Consider the following 26074-nt stretch of genomic DNA (forward strand, 5'->3'; position numbering starts at 1 on the left):
CTGAAGAGTTTCATTGCATAAGGCTTGTTTCCACTAACTTGACAGATCAGCCCAGAGCACGTGCATATTTGAACATTTATATTTGTATTAATACCTTGTACCTTTGTCTCTTTCAAAGATACCGTACTATAAACCAGTATTTTCAGATGAGCTTTCCATTTCTCACATGCCTTTGGGAGAAATAAAGAGAAATCTAGACAACCAACCAATTTTGCCTTAATGGGGGAAAAATCGGTTTCACCAGGATTCCCAAGAACTTAAGAAATAACCCTTTACTGTTTCGACCTTTCAAAGAGTCCTCTCTGAGGAGTTTCAATCCCATTTGTATTAGCTTATAACCACCACAGGCACAAATGTCTATTAGGATACAAGCTCTATTCATTCCTTGACAAATCACCTACAAGAATGAATCCACAAATATTTATGAAGCACCTAATATTACTCATTGTTGTGCAGGACAGCTATGCAGGTGTTAAGATTTAGAATCTAAGGCGGGAGTTGAGGACTACCTTAAAAGGTAATTAAGAGCACAACACAGAAAAGGAATTCTATAGATAGCAAAGCACTTATAGGAGTTTGGAGGAGGAGCAGATTACTCTGGGCAGGGTTCAGGGGTCAGGTTTCAGAAACAGATAAGATTTGACTGGAGGAGGGGTGGTGGGCTGAGAGAGGAGGAAAACTTGGGATAGAGAGAAGACAAAAGGCTTTCCAGGAGGTGTTCAGCGCAGAGGTGTGGAGGCAGACAGGAGAGCAGAAAACCAGCATTCAGGGAACAGTGAGCAATGCAGTGTGGCTGATGTTGAGATGGCTGGGGCAGGGGAAAGGTGCAAAGGGCACGTACTGTCAGACCACGAAGGGCCTTTAATACCGTGCTAGGGGGCACTCTGTCCTCAAAGGTTTCTGGGCAGTGAGGTAAGAAAAAACTAATCCTTTATACACTGTTAATTTTATTTCATAATAATCCTATAAAGTGGGTATCATCACAATTTTAAAGATTAAAAAAAATTAAATTGAGAGGTAAAGAAAATTGTTCCAGGTGGCTCTGTTTGTATGACGAAAAAGAGACATGAACATAGGTCTAATTCCATTGTCCCATGGCAACATACTGAGAAGCTACCTCAGTGCAAGGGGGGGAGCAAAATAAATTGCACCTAATGCTCTCCACTGCCCAGGGACACAGACAGGGCGCCTAACATTACCTGCCTGCGCTCTGCCTCAGAAGCCTGCCACTTTGGCCAGAACACTCGGAACACCCCTACGTATGCCTCCTCCCCATTGCTCTACCTGGACAGAATTCTCTTCTCTCATCAGGTGATCTACACTGAAAGGTCTGGCTCAAGCCTTACTTCTTCCGAAGCCTACCATGATCACCACAGACGAGAGTGGCAATCTGCCTCCCCTTTCAACTCCTCCCGTCTCCAGGCCACTGTTAGGTTAACAAGAGATAATGAACATGAAAGGCCAAGCCCCACACAAATAAGCAGGCATGGGGAAGATTCACCTGGGGATGGTGCAGTGGATAAGAGACGGGAGAAAGCAAGACCAAGGAGAGGTACAAGTCCTCATTGTCAGGGAGCACTAAAGCTGCAGTCCAAGTCCACTCTATCCTAAAGCAGGAGTCTATAAGCAAAGGCACAAATTCTAGGCATGAAGAATGAGTTTGGACAGGCTATCAACATGTGAAGAACAGAGGTACCTGATCGGCCTCAGAGATGGCTGGAGTGAAAAGCATCAGAAGTAAGTGAAAATGATCCATAGAAACAGCATCACAAGCATGCACATCAAAGCTTATAAGTAGGTGGCCACCTTGACAGTCCTGACAGTGACCAAAAACCTCCAGAAAAGGCAGTTTAGGAATCAAGGTCTAGCCATCAAAAAGACAAGCACCACCAGCTTAGCCCAGAGGTGGTGGAACTTTTGCCTTTGCAGAACCCTAGAAAATCTTCCTGGGATGGTATACCCTCATTCAGGGTTTCCATTTCTCAAGCAACGTCATGACTTACAAGGAAAGACTTACGGTCCCAAAATCACTAAAAAAAAAAAAAAAAAAAAAAAAGCATTGTGTATTTTTTGAGCTCAGAGGGAGAAGTGTTAGGGTTCATCCTTGTCAGTCTCTAAATTCTGCTTCCAATTTAGGATTAAATGACTGTAAACCAAGGGAGCATCACAAATAAAATTGCCATTTTAGAGGAAAGTCTTCAAATTGGTCTCCAATTATCTCTCATAACAATTAAGTGTGTATAAAAACCGTCTTCAATGCGGCCACTCAAAGCAATTCCTCAAGAACAAACTACTATCCTTTACCATTAGTGAGTTGGCTGTTTTTTTCCCTTCTCTTTAAAAAAAAAGAGCTATTCCTTTTCTGTTCTTTGCCTTTTAATTGTGTTCTTGCCTGAATTCACTGATATCAGTCAATTTTGAGGCCTCAGAAATGTATCATTTTATAGAAAGAGGAGTTAACTAAAAACTGCAGTAGGTCCCCAAAGAGTCCATAACATAAGAAACATTTAAACACCTGACAGTTCCTTCAGGGCAGCAGGGATTACTCTAAGAAGGATAATATCTCTCATAGTGACAGACATAAGCAACACAATTTTTTTATATAAAACTTTTTATTCTGATTATAACAATAGTACATATTTATTACAAAATTTCAGAAAATATAAATGCTGCCAGAGCCGCTGATTTTAGCTTCTAAGAAGGATAGTAAGAGGATTAGGGAGAACAATGGACAACTACTACTATTTTTTTAGGTCATCCTATCAACTATGGCCCTATTCCAGGCATTCTCAGACTACCAATGAGGAAGGAAATGTGCTATACGGGGACCATCCTGTAATTACTGATCACCCCTGTGCTAAGGAGTGCAAGATCCCCCCACAGAGTGTGAGTTTATGTAATCTGTCTGTTCAGCCCAGACACAATGGCCCAGGGGACAGCCTGGTCACTGCAGGAGAGGGGCAGGATTTCTCTCACCCCAGCTAGCCAATCAGTGCCTGGAAAATGGTTCAATCACTGTGCATTGTTCAAGTACTGGAAAGAAATGTCTCCTCAGAGGGCTGCTCTCAGAACTAGTTACACTCTTATCAGTTATTAAGATAGGCAGCCTTGTAGAGGGAATGTGGGCACAGGATAGGGCCCAACAAAACTCACCTCTCAGGCTCTGGGAAAAGGATATAGAAGTACCCATGGTGGGAGAAGAAAAAAGGGGTAGATGAGGAGGAATTACATTTTCTCCCTGGGCTGTCTCAGCTACTTGAATGGTATCAACAATTTTTCTTTGATGATTCTCAAAGCAACAACTCCAAGTTTTCAGTGCCTACCAAACAGTTCCACATGGAAGGTCAAACTACACTTCACACTTGGCATGTGCCCCCACCCCAGTGCACTGTCACTCTTAGATTGCTCTTTGGATTGCTTTGTCTCACTTCTGGTGATGGTCCAGCACCTTCTCTGTCACCCAGGGTCAAAATCTGGGTCCCATTCTCCACTTCTCTGCTCATCCCCCAGATCCAGTCAGCCACTCTGCCCTGGTATTTCTTCCTCTGCCCTCCCCCTTTTATTTGTGCTAGTACTCCCCAAATCCACACCTCAGTACCGATGCTACTGTAAAATAGTAGCACCTCTAGTCCCTCACCTCTAATCCAACCTTCACTTGTATTGCTGGTGATCATTCTACAACACTGTCCTGATCATGGCAATTCTTCAGTCCCTCCCCTTAAAGCAGCACTTACTTAGCACTTACATTACCGAGTGCCCCAAATCCAAACCTTCTATCAGACCTACACCTCCCACCTCATCTCCTTTTGAAACCCTGGACATAATCTGTACCCTCACCAGGACACAGTACTGACCATCCTCTCACACACTAGCAGGGCTTCTAACCCTATACCTTTACTCATGCTGTTCCTAGGGCAGTAATGCTCTTCTCTCTTTGTCCCTTGTATTGAAATCTTACTCCTACCTCAAGTGCCAATTCCTCTAGAAAACTCTTTATTTTTCTCAATCTTCCTCTGAGTTTCCAAAACACTTCTGTTTGTACTTTTATTATAGCACTTCATTTTGCCTCGTTGTAATCGTTTGTTACCCCTCCTATACTATAATCTCTTGAGAGCAAGAATCAGCTGTCATTTAGTTTTGAAACTCTTATATCAATGATTCTCAAAATGCAGCCACTGATCACATTTATCAGAATTACCAAGGACTCCACAGATTTCTACATACCCACACCTATGAAATCCAGTTCAGGGAATCTGCATCTTAACAAGCTGCCTGGGTCATTCTTGGGCTTATAAAGTTTAAGAACTACTGTCCTACCTTATCCAGGACTTAAATACTGCTGGTAATAGGTGCTCAACAAAGGTGCGCAGGTCTAACAACACACCTGGTGGCCACAGTTGGCTCGCATTTGTTCTTTTCATAGAATCGCTGAATGTCAAGATCAAAGGGCTTTATAGTTGGTATAACTGCCTCACTTTTTGAATAATTAAAAGATAGAAAAAGACAGGAAAGACTAGAAAAAAATATGTTTTCAAGTGAACTCTAAAAAAGAAAGACAATGAATAGACTAAGTAGGATAAGGAGGGAAAAGGATGTGAAGGTTCTTTTCTGGGCCAGAGGTGGTTAGAAACACAGCCCAGTATTTGACATTGCTTGGTCAGCTGCTGCAACTGCTATGCTTAGCAACATGTCTCCAATAATTAATTGGAGAGATGGGAGAACAAGGGATAAAGCAGAAAAACAAGAAAGGTAAAATAAACAAGAAGATAAGTTATGATTATGATCAAGAAATAGGCACCTTAAGAACAGATATAAGGAAAAAAACAAAGATAATAATGTTGACATTAGTAACAACTAACACAGACCTGACACTTCAGATGTGCCAGGGGCTTTCCTACACAATATCTCTACCCACTAAGGAACTTGCAAGTAGGCAGTCTAATCCCCAAATAAGGGTTACAGATGAGGAAACTAAGGTCTGGACAGGCTAACTGGCTTGCTCAAGGACACACAGCTGGGTGGTGCCAGAACCAGAATGGAGACCCACCCAGGTCTATCTGGCTCCATAGCCAGTGCTCTAGCCACTAATCCAAAGCTGTTGTAAAATATAAGCCAGCGAATGATTTTTTAAAATTACATGGGTGCAAATGAGGGAATGAGAAAGAGGGGAGTGGGTACCAAAACAGAAGAAGAAAAAAAGCTGAGGTGAAAAACCTGACAGATGAATAAAAAGAAAGGGAATAAACAAAACAGTTCAAGGTTAACATATTTTAACATTCTATTTCTACATGTGATGCTATGTGTCTGGGCACCAAATGGAAGCAACTAGGTTAGGAAGGATTTCTGAAAACTGTATTTCAATGCTTATTCTCGGATTGCCCTCACTGCCCATGGTGTTATTACTACAGAGAGATTGGGAGGTGACTAGGTACAACCACAAACCATGTTACATTATAAAATAAAGGCATCAATTTCCTCTCACCTTCACCTCAGAAATGGGACAACTCTTAAACGTAAATCATAGCACTGTAGCTCTATTTAAAACCAAATGTTCTCTCACAAGAGGTTAGTGGGAATGAGCTAATGAAACTACAGAGTTTCCTTTTGAAGGACCCCCTGCCATATAAAACTGTAAAATCTTTAGTGATAAAGTTTTATTGTATAATGAGGAAGTTCTGAGAAGATCAAGAGAAAAAAGCCAAAGCAGCATATGAAACTGTAGGCTATCTGCCAGATTCATTACCTGTTGCTTCCTTTAAAAAAATAAATAAATAAATTAGCAGTGATTTACCAAACAATACAAAAGACAAAGGAGACAATAATATTTCAAAGATTTTTTTTCTCAGTTTAGCATTTCCTCCTTTTCATCACCATATCCATCATCATTACTTATGTACTTTCCCATTTAACAGAGAAAAACAAAAATACAAAGCACTGCTATTCTGATAACACACGGCCTTGACCAAGCATTACACAGCTGGGTCCCTAAGGGAGTCAGGCAACCCTGAATCCGCCCCCTCCCTGCACCACCCCAATGACCACAAATGAAAATGACCCACCGTCTTTGGGAGCCTTGAGCCTTTCCACCCCTAGAGCTAAAGGTGTAATGAGAGGTCCTGCAGTCCCTGGAGTCAGGAACATTCCTGAGGGAACACAGCTTTCTTACACAGTATGTTGCCAATACATCTCCAAAAAGTTCAAAGCACTTACAAAATCCATTTCATTTAGAGAAAAGGAAACATCCTGACTCCAACTGTATAACTAGGATCTGACAGCTTCCTCATAAATGCTGATTTTGTTCTGATGTTTGCCCTCCATGATAATGTGAAGGAGCACAAGGATCAAGTAGGAATTGGGTTATAGAATTAAGATTTTGAATAAAACATTTTCACCTCTCTATAATTCTTTTGGTCACTAAGGCTCACTGACATCTAATGCCTTGCTATAACCACAGAGTCTCATAGATAGCTCCGCTTCTTTTAAGAACCTATAGACCAAACAAGCCAACATTTAAAGAATTTAATGAATACTCCTTTTCTCTCTATTGTTCCCTAAATAAAAGCAAGGCCTCTGCCTCAATAAATTCAGCATCTTTCAGACCTGTAATCCATTCCAAATCCCAATCTCCATGTTGAACTGAGTTAAACATTAAAAAAAAAAACCAAAAAACTTTTCTTCTATGAATGAGCTTTCCAACATGCTTAATCTCCTCCAAGATATCTGCTTTCTGATGAAACCCAGGAGCCTCCAACTCTTGAGTAGAACATTCACTGTGTGGTCTTAAAAGAGGCATATGCACGGATTCCTCTTGCAATATGCACTCCAAATTTGGATAAAACTTTCTTGAAGCTATTTGACATAATGTTCTAAAAAATGATCCAAGAGATGACACATTTTAAAGCTCTATACCTCATTTACTGAAACATGTCCAAGTATAAAATTCATACAAGAAAAAAAAAATAGCATCATTTTTTTTCAAAGATTTGAGAATGACATTTAGAGTTGTCCTAATAATATAACTAGCCTTTGCTGCCATCTAAAGGTAAAAACTATGTAGTGACATCAAGAGTTATCAAGAAAACCAAAGTTAACTTGCAGCCATCAATAGTGTAGAAACAATGGGAGCCCAATAACTTTCAGGCAGCTGACCCTACCAATGACCACCATTCCAAGCCATATTGTCTTCACCAACACATATCAGTATAGATTATAAGAAACAAGCCCCATCAATATTGTGTTCCATATCAATTAGTTTACTGGACAGATTTCAGTTCTGAATAACCTGTGGTACTCATACCACATTCCTAGACAATCTGAGTCAGTAGATTTTGAGATGGGATCTGGGCATCGCAGTGTTTTAAAAGCCCCACAGGTGGTTCTGATGAGCATCTAGGACCACTGGGCCATGAAACCCTGGCCTTCCACAGTGTTGAACCTCCCACACCCAGGCAGGTCAGAGTTCCAGGTTAGAAAAGACCTTAAAGCTTACATCTAAATGAGCTTCAACTATGGCAGTGTTTATCAAAGTATGTCAGGCTGACCACCTGCATCAGATAAATCACCCTGAGAGTTTATTAAAGATGTGGATTCCTGGGTGCATTCATAGACAAATGAATTACAGTTTCTAGAGGTAAGGCCCAGGAATCTACAATTTAAGTAGGATCCCATCATAGGTTTTTGTACACTAAATAGGACAATCAGTCTAAATCCTGACAAAGTTAAAGGACATCACTGAAACCTATCTTGTAAAGGCTATTATTAATGCTGTGGTTACAAGATCAGCTGACTTGAATTATGATTGCAAGTGCAGCTGCTACTTATTCACGGTTTGCACAATACGCAGATGTTCATAGAAATGTCCTGATCTGTGAAGTATTTCCTTCCTTTTTTATGCCTTAATATAACTTAGTGTTGCTTTTTTAAATTGTATACTTATTTTAGAAAATGTGGAGAATATAGAAGATATAAGAAAAATAAAAAGCACTATTACTCCACTACCCAGAGTTAACCACTGATAGCACTGGTATATTTTCTCCTAGTATTTTCTCTTCAAATATACATAGTTAAAGTATGTATATAGTTTTAAATCCTGCTTTTAACATTTCTGAATAAATACTTTCCTATATCTTGAAAAGCATAATTGTTTAAAGATGGCATGATATTTTCATGTGATTACAGTGTAATTCATTTACTCTATCCTGACTGTTAGAGCCTTAAACTGTGTCCATTTTTCATTGTTATAAATAATGCTAAAACAAAGAGCCTTGCCTACATCTCTGATTATTTCCTGGCAGGAGAATAATATCAGAGTATCAGTATCTCATTTGCCATGTTTAGGATCAAGTATAAAAAAAAAAATGTCAGTAAGAACACTAAAGCCTAAAACGCTCCTAGTGCCTAGGCATGGAGAAGACTGTACCAAAAGAAAGCATATTCCCCATATAGTTTTTTTTTTTTTTAAGTTTTATTTTATTTATTTATTTATTTATTTTATTTTTGGCTGTGTTGGGTCCTCGCTTCTGTGCGAGGGCCTTCCCTAGTTGCGGCAAGCGGGGGCCACTCTTCATCGCGGTGCGCGGGCCTCTCACCATCGCGGCCTCTCTTGTTGCGGAGCACAAGCTCCAGACACGCAGGCTCAGTAGTTGTGGCTCATGAGCCCAGCCGCTCTGCGGCATGTGGGATCTTCCCAGACCAGGGCTCGAACCCGTGTCCCCTGCATTGGCAGGCAGACTCTCAACCACCGCGCCACCAGGGAAGCCCCCCCCCCCATATAGTTTATCCTTTATTGAAGGATTCATATTTTTTAGCCAATTCTGTGTAGTGTTTATTTGAAAATCTAAATATGATTGCTATAATAGTTAGGGGGGCATTTAAAATAAGTGAATGTTTACATAAAGAGACCAAGGGACTTTACTGTACTTTATCAGTACAATAAAAATGTGGAAACAAATTTCTATAGAATGAAAAACAATATAAGAAGGGTTTCCACAAGAACAGTATTAGAATCTATGATGAAAACTACAATGCATTTTTAAAAGATTTCTATTTTTGAGCTCACAGCAAGGAAAGGACGATCCAACAGAAGAGGGGGAAATCATCATCATCATCATCACTGTAGATTATAATGGGAGAACTACAGTTAGCTGAGACCTTTTCCCATCTCTTTACCAACAAGTATTCTTATCCAAGAATATTTTTCCTAAATAAATGAAAATAAGAGTATATTTCTAAGCAAATATGAACTAAATCAAGTCTTTACTCTTTCACACTCTACAACCCACTTTCCCACTCCAGATCATTCAACCTATCTGTGAGTCCTCTCTCAATGCTCATAGGCTAACTGTGTACAAATATTAATACAATTCTCCCTCTACAATGTGCCTCCCCCCAACCTAAGTCCTTACTATCCCCCTACTACACACACACTGTCTATAGAATCAGGTACAATTTTCCCTATCTAGCCCCAGTCTACATTCCCATTCTGCTTCTCAAATACAACCTAATTTAAAGTCATTCCATTTCTCAACTCTATCCAACTTCCTACCCCAGGGACATTGCCAAAAGTATTCCTTTACTCTGGAATGCTCTCCCATTCCTGCTGTTAAAACTCCTAATAGTCTTTGGAGGCCCAAGACAAATGTTACTTTCTCAGCGAAGCTCTCTTAGATCCCTCAGTTGAAATTAACCTTTCTCTGGCAATCTCATTACCCTTTGAGATGAATTTGGGACACTTCTGTTGTTTATCTCCCACTACGCTATGATTGCCAAAAAGCAAGAAACATAACCTATTTATCTTTGTATCTAACATTATCTACACTTGAGGGCCTTGCACACAGCACACACTTAACTCATGTTGGCAGAATTGTTTAACTGAATTTTCTTTCTTCAACCTGACAGTCTGATGTGTCCCTAGAACCCAGTGTTTTCAAAGAAGCCAAAATCTCCAAGCTGACTCTATGTCTTGAACATGTCTGTTTCTCCACCAACTGTACCATTAACCACCTTCTGTTTTTCTGTTTAATTCAAGATCAAGGAGGTATGCAAGCAGAGAATCCCAACACGGATCCCTAAACCAAAATCTACAGGCATTGCTAAGCTTTCCCCTAAAGCTCTCCCAGGGCCTATGGATAAGACTGGCTGTGGGAAGCTACACATCATAAGGACTGTCACCTCTAATACTTTCCTCCACATGGGAGGGAAAAGGTAAGTCATGCAAATGTACTGCCTGGATACATTCACCTACAGAAATATCTGGAAAGCTGGAGTTACTGGTATGGAAGGACAAAGATGAAGGGCCATCTCTCCAGGAAATGGTGAAACAGCAAACAGACAGATGGTTCATTCACAGGTTGCTGGACCTGGTGAATATCATCCTGAAAGAGCAGGACATATGCAATTACTTTAACTATATATGTATATGCATATACACACAATCACAGGCCCAGACACACACCCCAAATCCTCCCAACTCCTCATCCTACTTGTAATCCAACCCAAAGTTGGACTATCATTAGCCTGGAATAGGACTGAATTCATTAGAACAGATCAAAAGTTTTCTGGTGAACCCAGAAGCAATTCATTCCACAGAACTTTGCCAAGAAGACGTGGTATCAAGGATTCCTAATCTGCTTCAAGAAAGTCAGATTATTTCCATCAAAATGGCACAACAACTAAAATCATACTTTAAGTTCTAAAAATATGACTTCTTTATGACCAGGAGGAAAAAAACAAGTGGTACTTCTTAGTTACAAGGAAGAAAGGAACAACAAAAATGAGTAACAGCTGAACACGTCCTTTGTGTGGCCTACCTGATAACTGCTGGTGTAGTGTGCACACTTGGCTACTGGCACTTAGTCTTCTGTCCCACTTTCCCTAGTAAGTTGCCCCTCCTGTATATATAGGCCATGGAATCTCATTGCTAGGCTTGTAAAGCAAACCATTTTAGATTGGTATCGTTGCTTTCTATAGTAATCAGGACATCTGAGAGTCAAAGGTCACTAATACTAAGATCTTTTAGGGAGATATGAATCACTGTCTTGGATGTTTAAAAAAAAAGACAATTTATCATCTCAAAGGACATTCTTTAATCACATCTGAATCAACACTATTGAAAACTCAGTTGGTTCAAAAAAAAAGCTTGGGATCAGGAGACTCAAATTCCAATTCCAGTTTTTCACTCATTTGACACTGAGCTTGGCATTCATTAGTCTAAGCCTTGAGTTTCTAGTATGTAAAACAGAAAAGCTGAATAATTCTTCAGGTCCCTTCCAGTTCTCGTCATCCGTGAGTATGTCAACTACAAAAACTGAATTCAACCAGTCATCTACAAGGCGGGGCTCAGTTCCCTGGCAGTAAACTACAGTGGTTCTTTTCTTCACACTAAAAACTCACTGAATCAAGGGAAACATGTGTCTGTAATTTAGTGTGGATAGAGTAACACAATGATATTTTAAGACAAATAAGGCATTTCTGACATGGGAGACAGTTATAGCTCACAAAGCTTCAGTCAGAAAAAATAAATACATTCTACGGAGAGCATACCCAAGGTTTTCTGTGATTTGGCACTAAGAACTGGATGCATGATCCTGGAAGAAATCCTGCTGGTTAAGGACAGTGCTTTAGCTGGCTGTCCTGGGATGGAGTCAGCAGAGCAGGAGCAAAGGAACTGCCATTCTTCACATTCATCCAGCCAGTCCCAACTCAATGCACTGATGTCACTATACAAATGTCCCTGGGACTCACTTCAATTTCAAGGAGGAGGACAAGGCGCTGGAAGCCTGGGTAGCATTGAGCTGTACCAGCCAAAGAGAGGGGTGATGTGCAGCAGTCAGCAGGCAAGTGGTATAGGGAGAAGGTGAGGAGGTTGGGTGAATTAAAAACCCGAAGTGGAAGAGTCTAAGTTAAATGAAAGCAGTAAGAGAATAATGGAAGGAGTGGACTACAAAAAAAGATGATGACCCTCTGACATGAAAATAATGCAAGAGAGACAGTTCAGAAGGAAGTGCAGGGCAGTAACAGGTGGATGGTGCAGTGGGAAAATGTGTAGGGGGCTTAGGGCTGTGCCTGACATTAGCAGGTAATATTCAGCAAACAGAGAATGAGTGAATGAGGGAGCGAAGGGCCATTCAGTCACGACATAAGTGAGAAAAGGTGCTAAGAGATCGCACTGGTATATGATAAGGTCAGGAAAAGCAGATATGCTGGGTACCATTCAACACTGATAATTATGCTAATGCAAAGAAAAAACACTGAACCTCCTAGGGTGGAACCCAAATAGACTGAAGAAAACCATGAAACAAAACAGGAAAAACAAGCACCAACAGTACTCCTAGAAAAACTCAATACCCTGGGAATATTTTACCTTGAAGATGAACACAAAATATATTTTACGTTAGAGATTTCAAACTTGTTTTCTGCTATGTTAAGAGACTCCCTAAAGTACATTTTCATGCCAAGCTGGCATAAGTTCAAGAGCAAGCAAGATAAGAAAGACAAGATATTGTACAAATAACTAAAAAAAGGATAGGAAAATAGCTACACTTCTATGGCAAGCAGCAGAAACCTATCTTTAAATGGTAATACAGTTCTAATCCCATTAAGACAAAAGTCTTTAAAATAACACAATCTATCCTAACAAAAACTATGCTTATTTTAAAGCAATATGTAGTGCAATAAAAATGCATAAACAACTTAGACCTGGGATAAGTTCAACAAAATGGTGTTTGACCTATAACACAACCAAAATATAAAGAATTCTGCCTCCTGAGCATAATCCTGTTTCTGCAGAACTGTGATTCCTCCAAAGATAAAAATAAAAGAAGCTATCCTAATAATTCTATAGTGATTTTATTAAGTTAAATTTTTAAAAGGAAGCAGATAAAAATCCAAGTGAACAAAAACACGTTCAAATTGTAACAAAAATTTTAATTTTTGTATGATTTTGTATGCTGGAGTCTTCCCTCAGCTGTTCATTTATTTAGCTTCAATGATTTCGGAACTAATCTCCTTGCAACTTTTTAGAATAAAGTATCTGATTGTAACAGGAAAGTGACTGATCTCACACATAACTGATAATTCTGGACTGAGTAATGGAGTAACTGACGTAATGGAGTAACTCTCTCTGGGACGCATTTCAAATTCCTGCTTTTGAGGACATGTGACATAACACTTGGGGTCTGACACTGAGTCTGGGGCAGGGGTCTATAGATGTAAAGACCCCACAGGCCAAATTCAGCCCACTGTCTTTTTGTATGTCCTGCAAGTTAAGAATAGTTTTTACTTTTAAATAGAAAAAAAAAATCAAAAGAAGAATATTTTGTGAGATGTGAAAATTACATGAAATTCAAATTTCATTGTCTATAGATAAAGTTCTATTGGAACACAGCCACATTCATTTGTTTACATATTTATTATCTGATCATTTTTTATGCTACAATAGCAGAGTTGAGCAGCTGTGACACTGGCCAACAAAGCCTAAAATATTTACTACCTGGCCTTTTACAAAAAAAGTTTCCTGACCTCTGGTCTAGTGTAAACTAGACTAACAAGGAACTCAAGAGCTTAAGAAGAGCTGAATCAACTAATTTTTAAAAGCAATGCTAGCAATTTAAGAATGCAATTAAGAATTCTATGAAAGCTGATGAAAATGGGAAAACTATATTTCAAGCTGTTTGTGATATATTTAGTAAAATGTATACTTCTATGAATGCCCTAAAGTGTTCAACTAAAGAACATCAGATGAGAAAGGATTTGTGCCACAAAATAATGTAATGTGTTAATGTTGAATCTGAGGGGGAAATGGAACTATTTCTAGGCCTTCCAAATTCCCGGTATTTTCTAAGACAGCAGAGCTACTGTACATGTTATTTAGAGAAAGATGTGTAAATCTGTACCTTTAAACATTCATAATTGTTGTCAAGAACCACTTGTTTAATCATTTGCAAGAATTATAGAAATTGTATACAGTAAAGTAAAACTTGGTCTTTGTTACACAGTCTTCAAGTACAGAACAAAAATGTTGCACCTATCCCTCTCCTCTTTCCTTCCTCTCACCTTTTAAAATTTATCCTACCCGTTTTTTGCCCTTAAGCATCTGTCTTAAAAGAATATCACTTGCATTTTGATTGAACCACATCAATGTATAAATCCCATAAACAGATTATGTTTTTCCCTCTAACTCCATTACAGTGTCTAAAAGAGAGCCAAGCATGAGAGTTCAATAAATGACTTTGAAAACAACATGCTCTGAAGTTGATCCTCTGTTGTATGTTATCAACATCTACTGTAAATATTCCAAGTCTGAATTTTATATGTAGAGGCAATGCTTTACAACATCTACTATGCATGGCTGCCTACAGATGTGAGAAAGGAAACTCTGGTGTGAGAAAAGGAAAAAAAAAACCCCAAAACTTAAGTTATTCAGGTTTAAAAAATCCAAGGTGTCCCCCAACTTCACCGTTTCCAGAAGGAGTTCAGCATAGATAAAGCGATGTGATTTTTAAGGATAAAATGATATTACCACAAAAATATTTACAATGCTTATGTCAGCAATCTCAAACAAAATGAACAATCACACTGATTCTAGGTGACAAAAGCTGTCACCAGTAAGAATTATCAGCTCATTTACAAAGCAAAAGTCTGCTGTCCTTTCAAATATGTAATTTCAAAACTAAACCCAAATATGGTTAGAATAAAATGATAGTAGACACAGTTATAAAACACAGACTTCTAATGTATTTTTAGAAAGAGAAAAGCAACATCTGCCAAGTCCGTTAAAAGCCTAAGTAGGATTTTGACAACTCTTCCAGTGGACCAAGTTTCTTTAGACGCAGAGGTCCTATGTTAAAGTCTCCAAGATGTGGCTGTGAAATATTAACAATTAATTACTTAATGAACAAATCCTTAATGAGTGCCTTCTAAGTACCCAGATACTACTATAGGCCCCGAGGATATGGCAAAGAACAAGATAAACAAATCTCTGCTCACATGGTGCTTACATAATAGTGTGCGAAGACTGTAATAATTTAATAAGGAAAATAATAGTTGGTGATAAGTGCTCTGATGAGAATTACTGTAACATGATAATGTAAGTAGATAGCTACTCTACACTTGCTGAACAGGAACTCAGGTGTGTTTGAACTTAGGTCTTAATGTCAAGAAAAGGCCAACCATTCAAAATTCAGAAGGACAGCCCAGAAAGGAAAAGGAACAGCTATTGCAAAGGGCTAAGACAGAATGAGCTTGGCCTGTTGAGGCACCCAGTGAAGGCTGGTGTGGCTGGGACAGCATAAACTAGAGGGGAGTCAGTACGTTCCAGCAGATACCAACCATGGTAAGCAATCTAGGTTTTATTCTGTGTGTTGGAGGGAAGCCAGTGACAGGTTTAAGCAGGAATGTGATCTGATTGATCAATTTGTCTGCTGACTGAAGAACAGAGGCACAAGATGGAAATTGGGAGCCCTGTTAGAAGTTTACCGCAGAGGTGTCGGCAAGTGAGGATGGCAGCATGTACTCCGATGGCGTAAACAAACAAACAAGCAAAAAAAAAAAAAAAAAAAAAAAGGAAAAAAGATTCAGGATATGTTTTGAAGGCAGAGACAAGACTTGATAGATCAGATGTAAAGGGTGAAGGAAGTAAATAAATGAATAAATAAGAATATGCCTAGGCCTTTGTGAAATTGGGCAGTTGGTGATTTAATTTACTGAGATAGGGAAGTCTGGAGAAAAAACAGATTTGGGGAAAAATTCAGGAGTTGGGCCTCATTTTACATTTGACATTCTCATCAAATAAGTATAGACGTCAAGAAGACAGCCAGGTATGTGAGCCTGGAGCTCTAGGACCAAGTGTGAGTTCCTGGGAAGAGACTGTTCTCAAAGTCCAATGGTACAACCTGCTTATTGTATCTCAGAGTAATCAGCGTTCTTTAGAAGAGTACACTTTGGGAGACTAAGAGTTAATAGACAATTTGATAACAATGATGTATCTAAACAAAAGGTTTATAAACTACGAACCTCTTTAAACTGATAAAGGATTATTATTTTAGAGATGAGATTCTTATCATTGATAATTAAAATAATTAACTTTGAGAAATTTAAGTACACAGACTGGTTTCTGACTGCCTGTCTATGAATCTCAGCCTCTCTACCTACCAACTGAATAACACTGGGCAAATCACTTAACCACTTAGTGCCTCAATTTCCTCATCTAAAAAATGGAGAAAACTGTACCTACATCATGGTATACTTATGAAGATTAAATGAACCAGTACATGTAAAGCAATCAAAAAAGTATCTGGCACAGAGTGACCACTTAATAAATGCAAATTAGTATTGTTACCTGCAATTTCCCTGTACTGCACACAGAAGTGTCTTCACACTTCAGTTTTCTAGTTAGATGCTTGGTAAGAGATGGCATCAAAGATTCAGAATAAGCTAGGGGAGCATATGAAAAACCCTCCTCAAAAGAAGTGGAGGCAAAGAGTTTTGAAGATTGCTAAAAACATCCTCTTTAAAAGTAAGCTATAGGGACTTCCCTGGTGGCACAGTGTTTAAGAATCCGCCTGCCAACGCAGGGGACACGGGAAGATCCCACATGCCGCGGAGCAACTAAGCCCGTGCGCTGCAACTACTGAGCCTGTGCTCTAGAGCCCATGAGCCACAACTACTGAAGCCCACGCGCCTAGAGCCCGTGCTCCACAGCAAGAGAAGCCACCACAATGAGAAGCCTGCGCACCACAACGAAGATTAACCCCTACTCACCGCATAGAGAAAGCCCATGTGCAGCAACGAAGACCCAACACAGCCAAAAATAAATAAATAAAATAAATAAATTTATATTAAAAAAAAGTAAGCTATATATGTGCTGGTAATTCCTAAATTCGTTATCTCCAGCTCCAACCCTGGAGCTCCAGATTCATATACCCAGCTGCCTGCTGGACGCTTGACTTGGTAATTTAATAGGCATATTATTGGAATAAAAAGGGAAAACAATCGGTGTTCTCTTTAGCAAGTGAATGACCAATTGACCACTTCCAAGAGCAGAAACTCTCGGCTCTGCTCCATAAGTCACGAAAACCATGACGTGAATAAACACTCAGCTTCACACTGAGAAAGTGCCCAGTTTGGTCAACTACATGAAATCTCAGCCATTGCACCTGGTGCATTAGCACTAATGTTTTGCAATTATGATTCTACTGCCTATATTGTTTACTACAATACATGCAGTATTATATATTATTATCAAACAATTTCTTAAGGTAGGCAGGGAATAAAGAAATAAGTGAAATGAAGTGAAACGAAATATTAGATATCATTAGATGATTCCTAGGCTCTGTTGCCGGAGGCATACTGTGCTGTACACACCTCAGCAGAGGCAATTCTCAGTTGTCTTACCCTGGGCCATGACTCCAATCACCACCAATGATGATACCAACAGGGTGACCAGACACCTCAAGTGGACTGCCCCAGCAAAATTCTAAGAGCATGGCCTTCCACTCTCAAAAGTGTCTAGATTGGATGAGAAATTATATATCTACCTGTGTATACTATCACCAAAAATCCTGTAAAATGCATTCACTCATTCAGTTAATATCTACCAAACACCAACTAAGTGCCAGGTACCATGTTGGGCTCCAGTACAATGCAGGATTCTAATACAGGCATACCTCGGAGATATTTAGGTTCGGTTCCAGACCACAATAAAGTGAGTATCACAATAAAGCAAGTCATGAATTTTTTGGTTTCCCAGTGCATATGAAAGTTATGTTTCACTATACTGTACTCTATTAATTGTACAATAGCATTACATATAAAAAGAGTACATACCTTACTTAAAAAATAATTTATTGCTAAAAAATGCTAACCAATGCAGGGTCACCACAAACCTTCAATTGTTTAAAAAAAAATGCAGTATTGGCAAAGCACAATAAAGTGAAGTGCAATAAAATAAGGAATGCCTGTAGGAAAAATGACAGGTTTTGAAAAGCCATACGGTGTATGCAAAAAGGGTCATATGTAGATCGAGAGCTTTAGTAAGGGTCTCTGAGTCACATACCTCATCTAAGAAGTCATGAAAACCGCAAAAACATAGTTCAATTCCTTGACAATACATAGATAGCTGGATAAATATCATACACAGTGTGTGTCGGTGTTTGGGCATCCGTGTGTTTGTACAGTTTGCTCTTAGAAAATGTGCACAAGAATTCATAACCACAGATGTTAAGCCTTTGTTGTAGATAGATATAGACTGCTGAATAAATGACTAAATGCTCCATCACCTCGCCACCGTAAGCACGAACTGGAAACAGGTGATAAGGAAAGATGTTTACTTTTATAGGCAAGTAGCGTAACACACAACAGGAGTAAAGGCATTACTACAACTATCTTTCCTTTCTCTGACTTAAGGCACTATTTCTCCTCTGACTTTCAAAACAATATATAATTCACATATTTTAGGCTGATCTTTCTCTATTAATATAGGTAGGATCAGAAAACCTGAATTGGTGCAGCTGTGATTTCTTCTGAATTAGAAACATTATTCAGATTATTTAAACAAATCACTGGTAAATAATCAATCAAGCAGATCTCAAGGAAGCTTATACACTCACCTATCTTCAAAGCAGTTAACAAAGCAAAGGCCCTTGATAAATTTAATGTTAGCAATTTTCAAAGCTCAATCTTACAGCTAGAAGGAACCTAAGAAGTGGGGTGATCCTAGGGACTCCAACATATCTTGATGGGAATCCTGGCAACTTAGATGAAAGAGGCTGTAGCACCTTACAGTTCTAACTAGATTCAACGTTTAAAACGTCTTGGTTGGTAAAACCCTTAAAAAGATGATCTCTAAGGATCCCTCACTTCACAGACTATGACACTGAGGACCAGAGAAGCCACACAGTAATAGTGGTAAAAGTGTGACTTTGAAAGTCAGGTGCTCTTGACCTCTTCCCAGATGTCTCCCTTGCTGTGTGTTCCTAAGAACAATTAACTTTTCTGCTTCTCATTTAAATATGAAGGTAACGCTTACCTTTTAGGCATGTTATGAAGATTAAATTAAAACGCTTACCCTTTAAGAATGTTATGAAGATTAAATGAATTCATATTTATGAAAACATCTGGCACATAGTAGATACTCAATACATGTTAATTTCTTTGTTTCCAAAGGGTGACTAACTTGAGAGACACATAGCTGCTGAGGGCAAGAAACAGGACTAGAACCAAGAATTAAGATCCCCTTCACCACTCCAAAAAATTCTGTTTCTTAATTGGCGTTTATCCTTGAATCATACCATAAAATATAGTTTTCAACACCTCAGTTATGGGGGGCAGGGGCTATTAAAGGAAACGTGAAATACCACAGCCTGCAAAAAAAGGTATTTGTGCCTTCAAGCACAAGCATACGTTTGCTAAAAACAAAGCCTCAAAAGAGTCAGGAAGTTTCATCAATGAAGTATTATACTGGCAACCTTTTAAAAAATACCATTTGCTCTGTTTGTATCTGAAGCCTGCCCTTCTGGAAACAATGCTGTAGTAGAGCATGGAAACAATGTTCATTGTTTTCAATGGCTATTTCTCAACTCACATTTCAATATTAATGATTGCAGCAAATATGTATCAACTGTCAATCATGTGCAGGGTCCTGTGGACTCTACAGACATGAATCAGGCTTTGGTTTTACCCTAAAATAATCTTAGAAAATCTAGTAAAGAGAGGCAGACTCTGAAGAATGATTTTAAAAAAACAATTGTATATTAAGCCATGAGACTTGAAAAGTTCAAGGCCAGCCTGTGGTGAGGAGTTATTTAACGCTATCTACTCAAGGATAAAATATTCCCTGCATTGGCAGCAGGTACACGTAGCATAATAAACATTGTCTGAACTGTGTTAACTGAATTCTACTCTCGTTTCTGAGTAGCTATGTGAACTAGTCATGTTATTTGATATCTTTAGGTTTCATGTTCCTCATCTGTCAAATGGGTGAGTCCAAGCAGATCTCCAAGTCTCCTTCAGGCTCTAAAAGTCCAAACGATATGATGATGATATGATGTTGCTGCTGCTGCTAACGATAGCAAGAACTAAAGCTTTTATTTACTGCTCACATATTATGTACCAAGCACTGTGCTAAAGTGCATCATTTGTATTACCTTCACTACAATCTTATGAAATTGGCATTATTACGCTTATTTTACAGATGAGGAAAAGGAGGCTAAACAGTATTAAAAGGCTGGAGTCGCGATTTGAACAGAAGCAGTCTGAACCTAACCCAGGAGTTAACCCTTAACCGCTACGCCCAAACTCCCTGTCTCCGCGAAAACTGTCTTATCCATTAAGAAATAAGGACAAACAAAAAACAGCTTGGAAAAGGGTCCTTCCTGACTAGAGGGCAGGTATGAGTTACTGTCACAGTCGTCTGTTTCACGTGTTAGTATATCTCTTGCTTCACTTGCTCCGCGACGCTCGCGTGCCCCCAAGGCGGTGTGCACCGCCGCTGGGCAGAGCGCGGCGACCGCCAGAGGCAGCGCCGGCCCGGGCTGAGGCGCACGGAAGGCTGGGGGGTGGGGGAGGCCCCGCAAGAGCGCGGGCAGAGTGGGTACCTGGGCTGCTGGCTGCTCCTGCCGGCTGGTTCTCCCACCACTCGTCTCCAAGATCATCTGCCATCTCCACGCGGGACTCGACGTGGGCCGACCACCAGGGAGGAGCGGGCGCTGGCCGGAACTCGCGCTGCTTCAGAGCCGAGCTGCCGGCGTCGCAGCACGCTGAGCCTCTCCTCAGACACTGTCGCCTCCGCCCCGCGGCGATGACGTCATAACCTCCGCCCCGCCTCCCCGGCAGCCGCGTCCAACTGTTCGCAGTTTCTACACCAGTGCGGATGGGCAGGATCAGTCTGGAGACTTAAAGTAAACCCCCACAAAAGCCGAAAGAAATGAAGACACGTAAGCAGAAAGAGCGTATCATTTTTTTAAGTGCTGCCTTTAAAACTTTTTGTTTAGGTTTTATTTTTGCCGAATAGATATTGTCGAAAGTGGGAGACGGAATGCTAAGACAATTTTCCTCTGTTCCGTTTCAAAGGCCTTGAGTCGCGGGAGAAGACCATAGCACGTGGGTGTGTTTTCGTCTGTGTGTTAAAGTGTTTGGGCGTCGGTGTGTTTTTACAGTTTGCTCTTTAAAAAAACGTGCACAAGTCATGACCATGAATTTTGGACCTTTCTTGTAGTTGAGGGTACTGCTCTTTTTATACGATATGAGGAAAGCGAATGTTGACCGGTCCAGAAGGGCTTGCCAACGGACAGACCCGAGAAGTACGGAGAGTTTATAGTCGACTTCCCCGCACTCTGTTCGATTGCGCCCCCCGCCCCCAACCCGGTTTTGTGAAACAAGGGAAGAAGAAGGGAGCCCGTTGCTGCCCAAGTATAGGTAAGAGACCTACGGTGCTTGTCTCACTTCCTCAAGTGGCAGAGATGGGCAGGGAAAACCCGCTGGGCGCCGAGTGCTGGGCCAGCTGTAAACTAAGTGTGGACGATACTTTGAGGAGAGTCATGAGGTGAAAATCATACGAAAATGCATTAAATACACGTGATGTGCCTGTCACTGTAATTGGAATACTGGTTTAAAGATGAGTAGGATACGATCCCGCCTTCCAGATTTCACCAACTCAAGTAGAGGAGCTACAACTTGTAAGGATGAAGGTCTAAACTAATGATGAGGATACATTCTCAGAAACAACCGGGACTCTTAATCTGGTGAGGATAGGATTAGCCAAATGTAAAAATTATCCAAAACCCACCCAACTAATAGGTGGCTTATAAATGAATTGCTGATTAGACTTTATCAGTATGTCCTAAACGCCCTAAAAGGGAAGATATTAGCTATATAAATATGCCAAATGTAAAATAATCTGTAATCATCGAAAGTAATGTGTCTTTCATGAGGAAATGGAGATGGCAGAAATTATGGTGGTTGATTGAAAAGTTAGATAAGAAATACCAATGTGGAGGAGGAAGTGCCATGACCAATAAGCATATGAAAAGATGTTCTGTCTCATTATTAATCTGAGAAATACAAAAAAGACTACAATGAGATACTGTTTTTCATTCAGTAAATTGACAAAATTAAGAAGTCTGGCAGTACCAAATTCTGGAGAATATGTGTGTCAGTGGGAACTCTTAAACATTATTGCTGTGAGTGTAAATTGGTATAACCACTTAGAAAAGCAATATGGCAAAATCTTGTAAAAGTCAACATACAAACCTTATGATCCAGCTATTTCCACTCCTAACTATATACATTTGGGAAACTCTTGCATATGTGTACCAGGAAATTATAAAAGAATATTCACAGCAGCACTGTTAATAACAGCAAAAATGTGGAAACAACCCAAATGTTTTATATAGGAAAATGGATAACTAAATTACAATATCACCACACAATTAAACAGAGTAAATGAATGAACATACATAATAACATGGATATACTTTGGAAATATAATGGTTAATTTTAAAAAGCCAAGTCTCAGATACCATTTCGTAAAGTTCAGATACAAAAAAAACTAAAAAAATTTCAGGCAAAAAAATTCATATGTGATTTTAAGGTAAGAGACTGGTAAGCACGAAATTCAGGATGGGGGAATTCCCTGGTGGTCCAGTGATTAGGTCTCCATGCTCTCACTGCCGAGGGCCCAGGTTCAACCCTGGTCGGGGAACTAGAGTCTCACAAGCCTCACAGCGTGGTGAGGCAAAAAAAAAAAAAAAGGATGTGGATTGGTGGGGGAGGGGAGTGGTCAGGGAGATGGGATTAGGAAGAACAAAGGTAAATGTAAATTATTGGCAAAGTTCTAATTCAGGTAGAGTGGATGTGCATTTAAGTATTATGCTTTATAACTTATAGGTATGTTACATATATTTTTGTGGTATCAAATAACACATTATTTGTATAATTTAAAATATAAGAGAAAAGATCCACTTACACAAAAGAGAAATTTTCATTAAAGTTAAGTGCTATTCATTAAGAACTCATTAAGAATTCCAAATAATGACCCTTTCTCTCAAATGACATTCAAAGCTGCCAGACAGTCTTACTACTTTCCCATGTGAATTCACTTTCCCACTGTCCCTGATCTTATCCCAGGATCAGTCTTCCTATTGGCCCTGGATTCCAACCACCTCAGATGCCGGTCACAAGTCCCCAGTTGTCACCTATGCTTCTGACCTACCAGCTATAAATCAGAGGTTCTCATGGACTCCCTCCTTGGGTTCAGTCATTTACTAGAATAGTTTATAGAACTCAGAGAAATACTTATATTTACCAGTTTATTATATAAAGAATACAGATGAACAGCACGATGAAGAGATGCATAAAGTAAGGTACAGAAGGGTCCCAATCACAGGAACTTCTGTTTCCATGGAGTTGGAGTGTGGCATTCCTGGCATATGGATCTGTTCACCAACCTGGAAGCTCTCTGAACCCTATACTTTTGGAATTTTTGTGGAGGCTTCATTATGTAGGCATGATTCATCATTATCTGTCTCCAGCCCCTCTGCCCTTCCTGGAGGATGGGGAGTGGGGCTGAAAGTTCCAAGCTTTTAATCATGGCTTGGTCTTTCTGGTGACCAGCCCCTATCCAGGAGCCCACCAAGTGACACCTTATTAGAAAAAAATACTCCTACCACTCAGGAAATTCCGAGGAATTTAGGAGTTCTGTGTCAGGAACCAGGGGGCAGAGAAAATGCCCTTTTAATCATACTGTCCTCTTCTTCCATTATGACTTTGAAGCAGTACTCTTGATGCCCTGCTCCATTTTCCGTTGGCCCATATCTGAGCTTCTTTGTAGCTGTGGTAGACTATTTCCATCATGCTGACAACTTCCCTCCCTGAGCATCCCTACCGTCTGCTTCTCTGGCACCATGGGAGCTTGCTCAGCCCAAGAATCAATGCAGTTAATGCTCCCAAGGGCAACCCTCAACCAAAAGGGAACCGGTGTTAGTAGATAATGCTCCAGATTCTCTGTCCTTTGGTGGCACAATTCTGAAATATGTTTCACACAGTTTTTTAAAGGGTCCCCAGATGGACACTTTATTGCCTTTTCTGTTTTTCATGTCTCCTTTCCCCAGTCTCTCACTTGTGCTTCCTGAGATCACCTCCCAAATAATATACCTGCACCCAAGTCCTAGTCTCAGGGTCTGCTTTAGAAGCAACCTAAATTAAGACAGTTGGTATTGGAAATACCCTAGAAAGCAGACCCTCAAGACAAAACTTGGGAATCAATTTACTCACTGATCAGATGGTAACAAGGACATAATTGGTAGTGGTAAGAAGAATGGTAAAAACTTCTGGTGTACTGTAGCATCACAATAACTAAAACACAATCACTCACCTGTGGTAGATTAGAATGACGTACAGGTGGAAGGGGAAATGCTGGCTTGTGCAATAGCTTTAACACTTGAAAGATATGGGGCAGTTGTAATTTTAAAGATTGTGGAGTTGGCTGGTTGTTATCAATTCCGAACATGCTGAGAAAACCAGAAGTCCTTCCTAGCAGTGCTTAAAAGAGGCCCTTCTGCAACCAGAGACCATACTGTGCTATAAATTCAGGTCAGAATTTGATCAAAAGGGTAGCAGAGCTACAAAGAGATTGACTGCACAGACTGATATGTTACCTATGGTCAAGTCAAGTCCTCAAAGGGAAGGAGAGAGACTCTGAGACTGAGATGGAGACATTTGGGTAGATGTCCTTGAGGTTCCTGAACTCCCAGATTCTTGAGCCTTCTGGGCTGACAGAACTGGCCCTTTCTCCCTTGCTGGAGGAAAATAGCCTCTTATTACCTGGAGACCATTCAAGGCCTCACTGTAGTCAGTTGCCTCACAAGATGATGTTTGAGCCCTCACCTCCTCTCATTGCTTCTACACCAATAACTAGAGTTAGTTCTCAGCGTAGACAGAGTGGAAAGTACAGCCCCTACTATAGGAGAAAATTACTTATTTACAAGAAAGACTACAGGTATATATATATATGTATATATATGTGTGTATGTATATATACACATATATATGTATGTGTGTGTATGTGTGTGTGTATATGTATATATATATATATGTACATGTGTGTGTATATATATATATATATATATATATATATATATATATATCAACAGGAACCACGAATTTCTTCAGGTAATGGATCTTGAGAGTATTGGACCAGCAGTGTGTAAAGCTGGGTAGGAGAGAGGTTATTGATATGGAGACAGTCCCCAGTGGCCGATGATTTAATGTCCTGTGAAGTCCTAACATCCTGTGGGGATGGCATCTTAAAGCTTAGACACAATGGTAACCTATAGTAAATGAGATGGAGACATCGGGACTGCCTTGGCAGATTATTAAGGAAAGGGTCAGGAGACTCAGTGGTAGACTTTAGAATGGATTTATTATGTGAGACCAGAGAACCTACCAGCTGACTCTCTTCCCTGGGAGGGCCCAGAGGACAATTCTTTCACCATAAGATTGCAGTAGTGTGTGGGCACTGACTTAGTTGAGAGACTCAATGGTGACTGTCCTGTGTAGGCCAGAGGTGACAGTAGGAGATGCCCGAGTGTCCGTGAGTATGATAGAATTCCAGAATAGTGAAAGCAGTTGGCAGCACTGAACCATCAGAAGCAAAGTGAATTTAATCAGTGGTCAGGGATCCTTGAAATGTAGGGGATCTGTGGTGTTCCACAGACTATGAGTTCCTAGGGGCAAGATAGAAAGTTAATGAGGGTATTGATTGACTTATATAGCAACAACAACAAAATCAAGAGCTGGTAAGCAGAAGGCAGATTTTTAACTGCCAAAATGGAAAAGCATGATCTTTGGACATGTTTCCAGATATGAGCCAATTCTCAAACTCAAGAATCCATTGATTAAAGGGAATCTGGATCCCCTTGAGGAAGTTCTCTGCAACACAACCAGTATATACAATATGTACTCATACCTTTTCCAAAGGAAACTATGACCATTTTTCAGAGTAATTGTCCACTGGAGAAATGGGAAATACCCAGCTTTTTCAGGGGCTTTTGGATACAGGGTAACTACATTGACACAGGGA

General features: G+C 40.0%; 2 protein-coding genes across 4 annotated transcripts in view; one reads left to right on the plus strand and one right to left on the minus strand.

Moving 5' to 3' along the window:
* FILIP1L (filamin A interacting protein 1 like) overlaps window positions 1-10514 on the plus strand; it is a 46937-nt gene extending 36423 nt beyond the window's left edge. The window contains exon 3 of the mRNA XM_068546861.1: window positions 10028-10514. Within this exon, the coding sequence (XP_068402962.1) occupies window positions 10028-10207 (180 nt within the window). The 3' untranslated portion in view covers window positions 10208-10514. The remainder of the gene's footprint in view (window positions 1-10027) is intronic.
* The window catches only part of CMSS1 (cms1 ribosomal small subunit homolog), a 383497-nt gene extending 362725 nt beyond the window's left edge, over window positions 1-20772 (minus strand). For all 3 annotated transcript variants that reach the window (XM_068546863.1, XM_068546864.1, XM_068546862.1), the window contains exon 1: window positions 20592-20772. In XM_068546863.1, coding sequence (XP_068402964.1) covers window positions 20592-20655 — 64 coding nt within the window. In that variant the 5' untranslated portion in view covers window positions 20656-20772. The remainder of the gene's footprint in view (window positions 1-20591) is intronic.
* Window positions 20773-26074: the final 5302 nt, after the last annotated feature.

This window comes from Eschrichtius robustus, chromosome 6 (assembly GCF_028021215.1).
Source record: "Eschrichtius robustus isolate mEscRob2 chromosome 6, mEscRob2.pri, whole genome shotgun sequence".
Lineage (NCBI taxonomy): Eukaryota > Metazoa > Chordata > Mammalia > Artiodactyla > Eschrichtiidae > Eschrichtius > Eschrichtius robustus.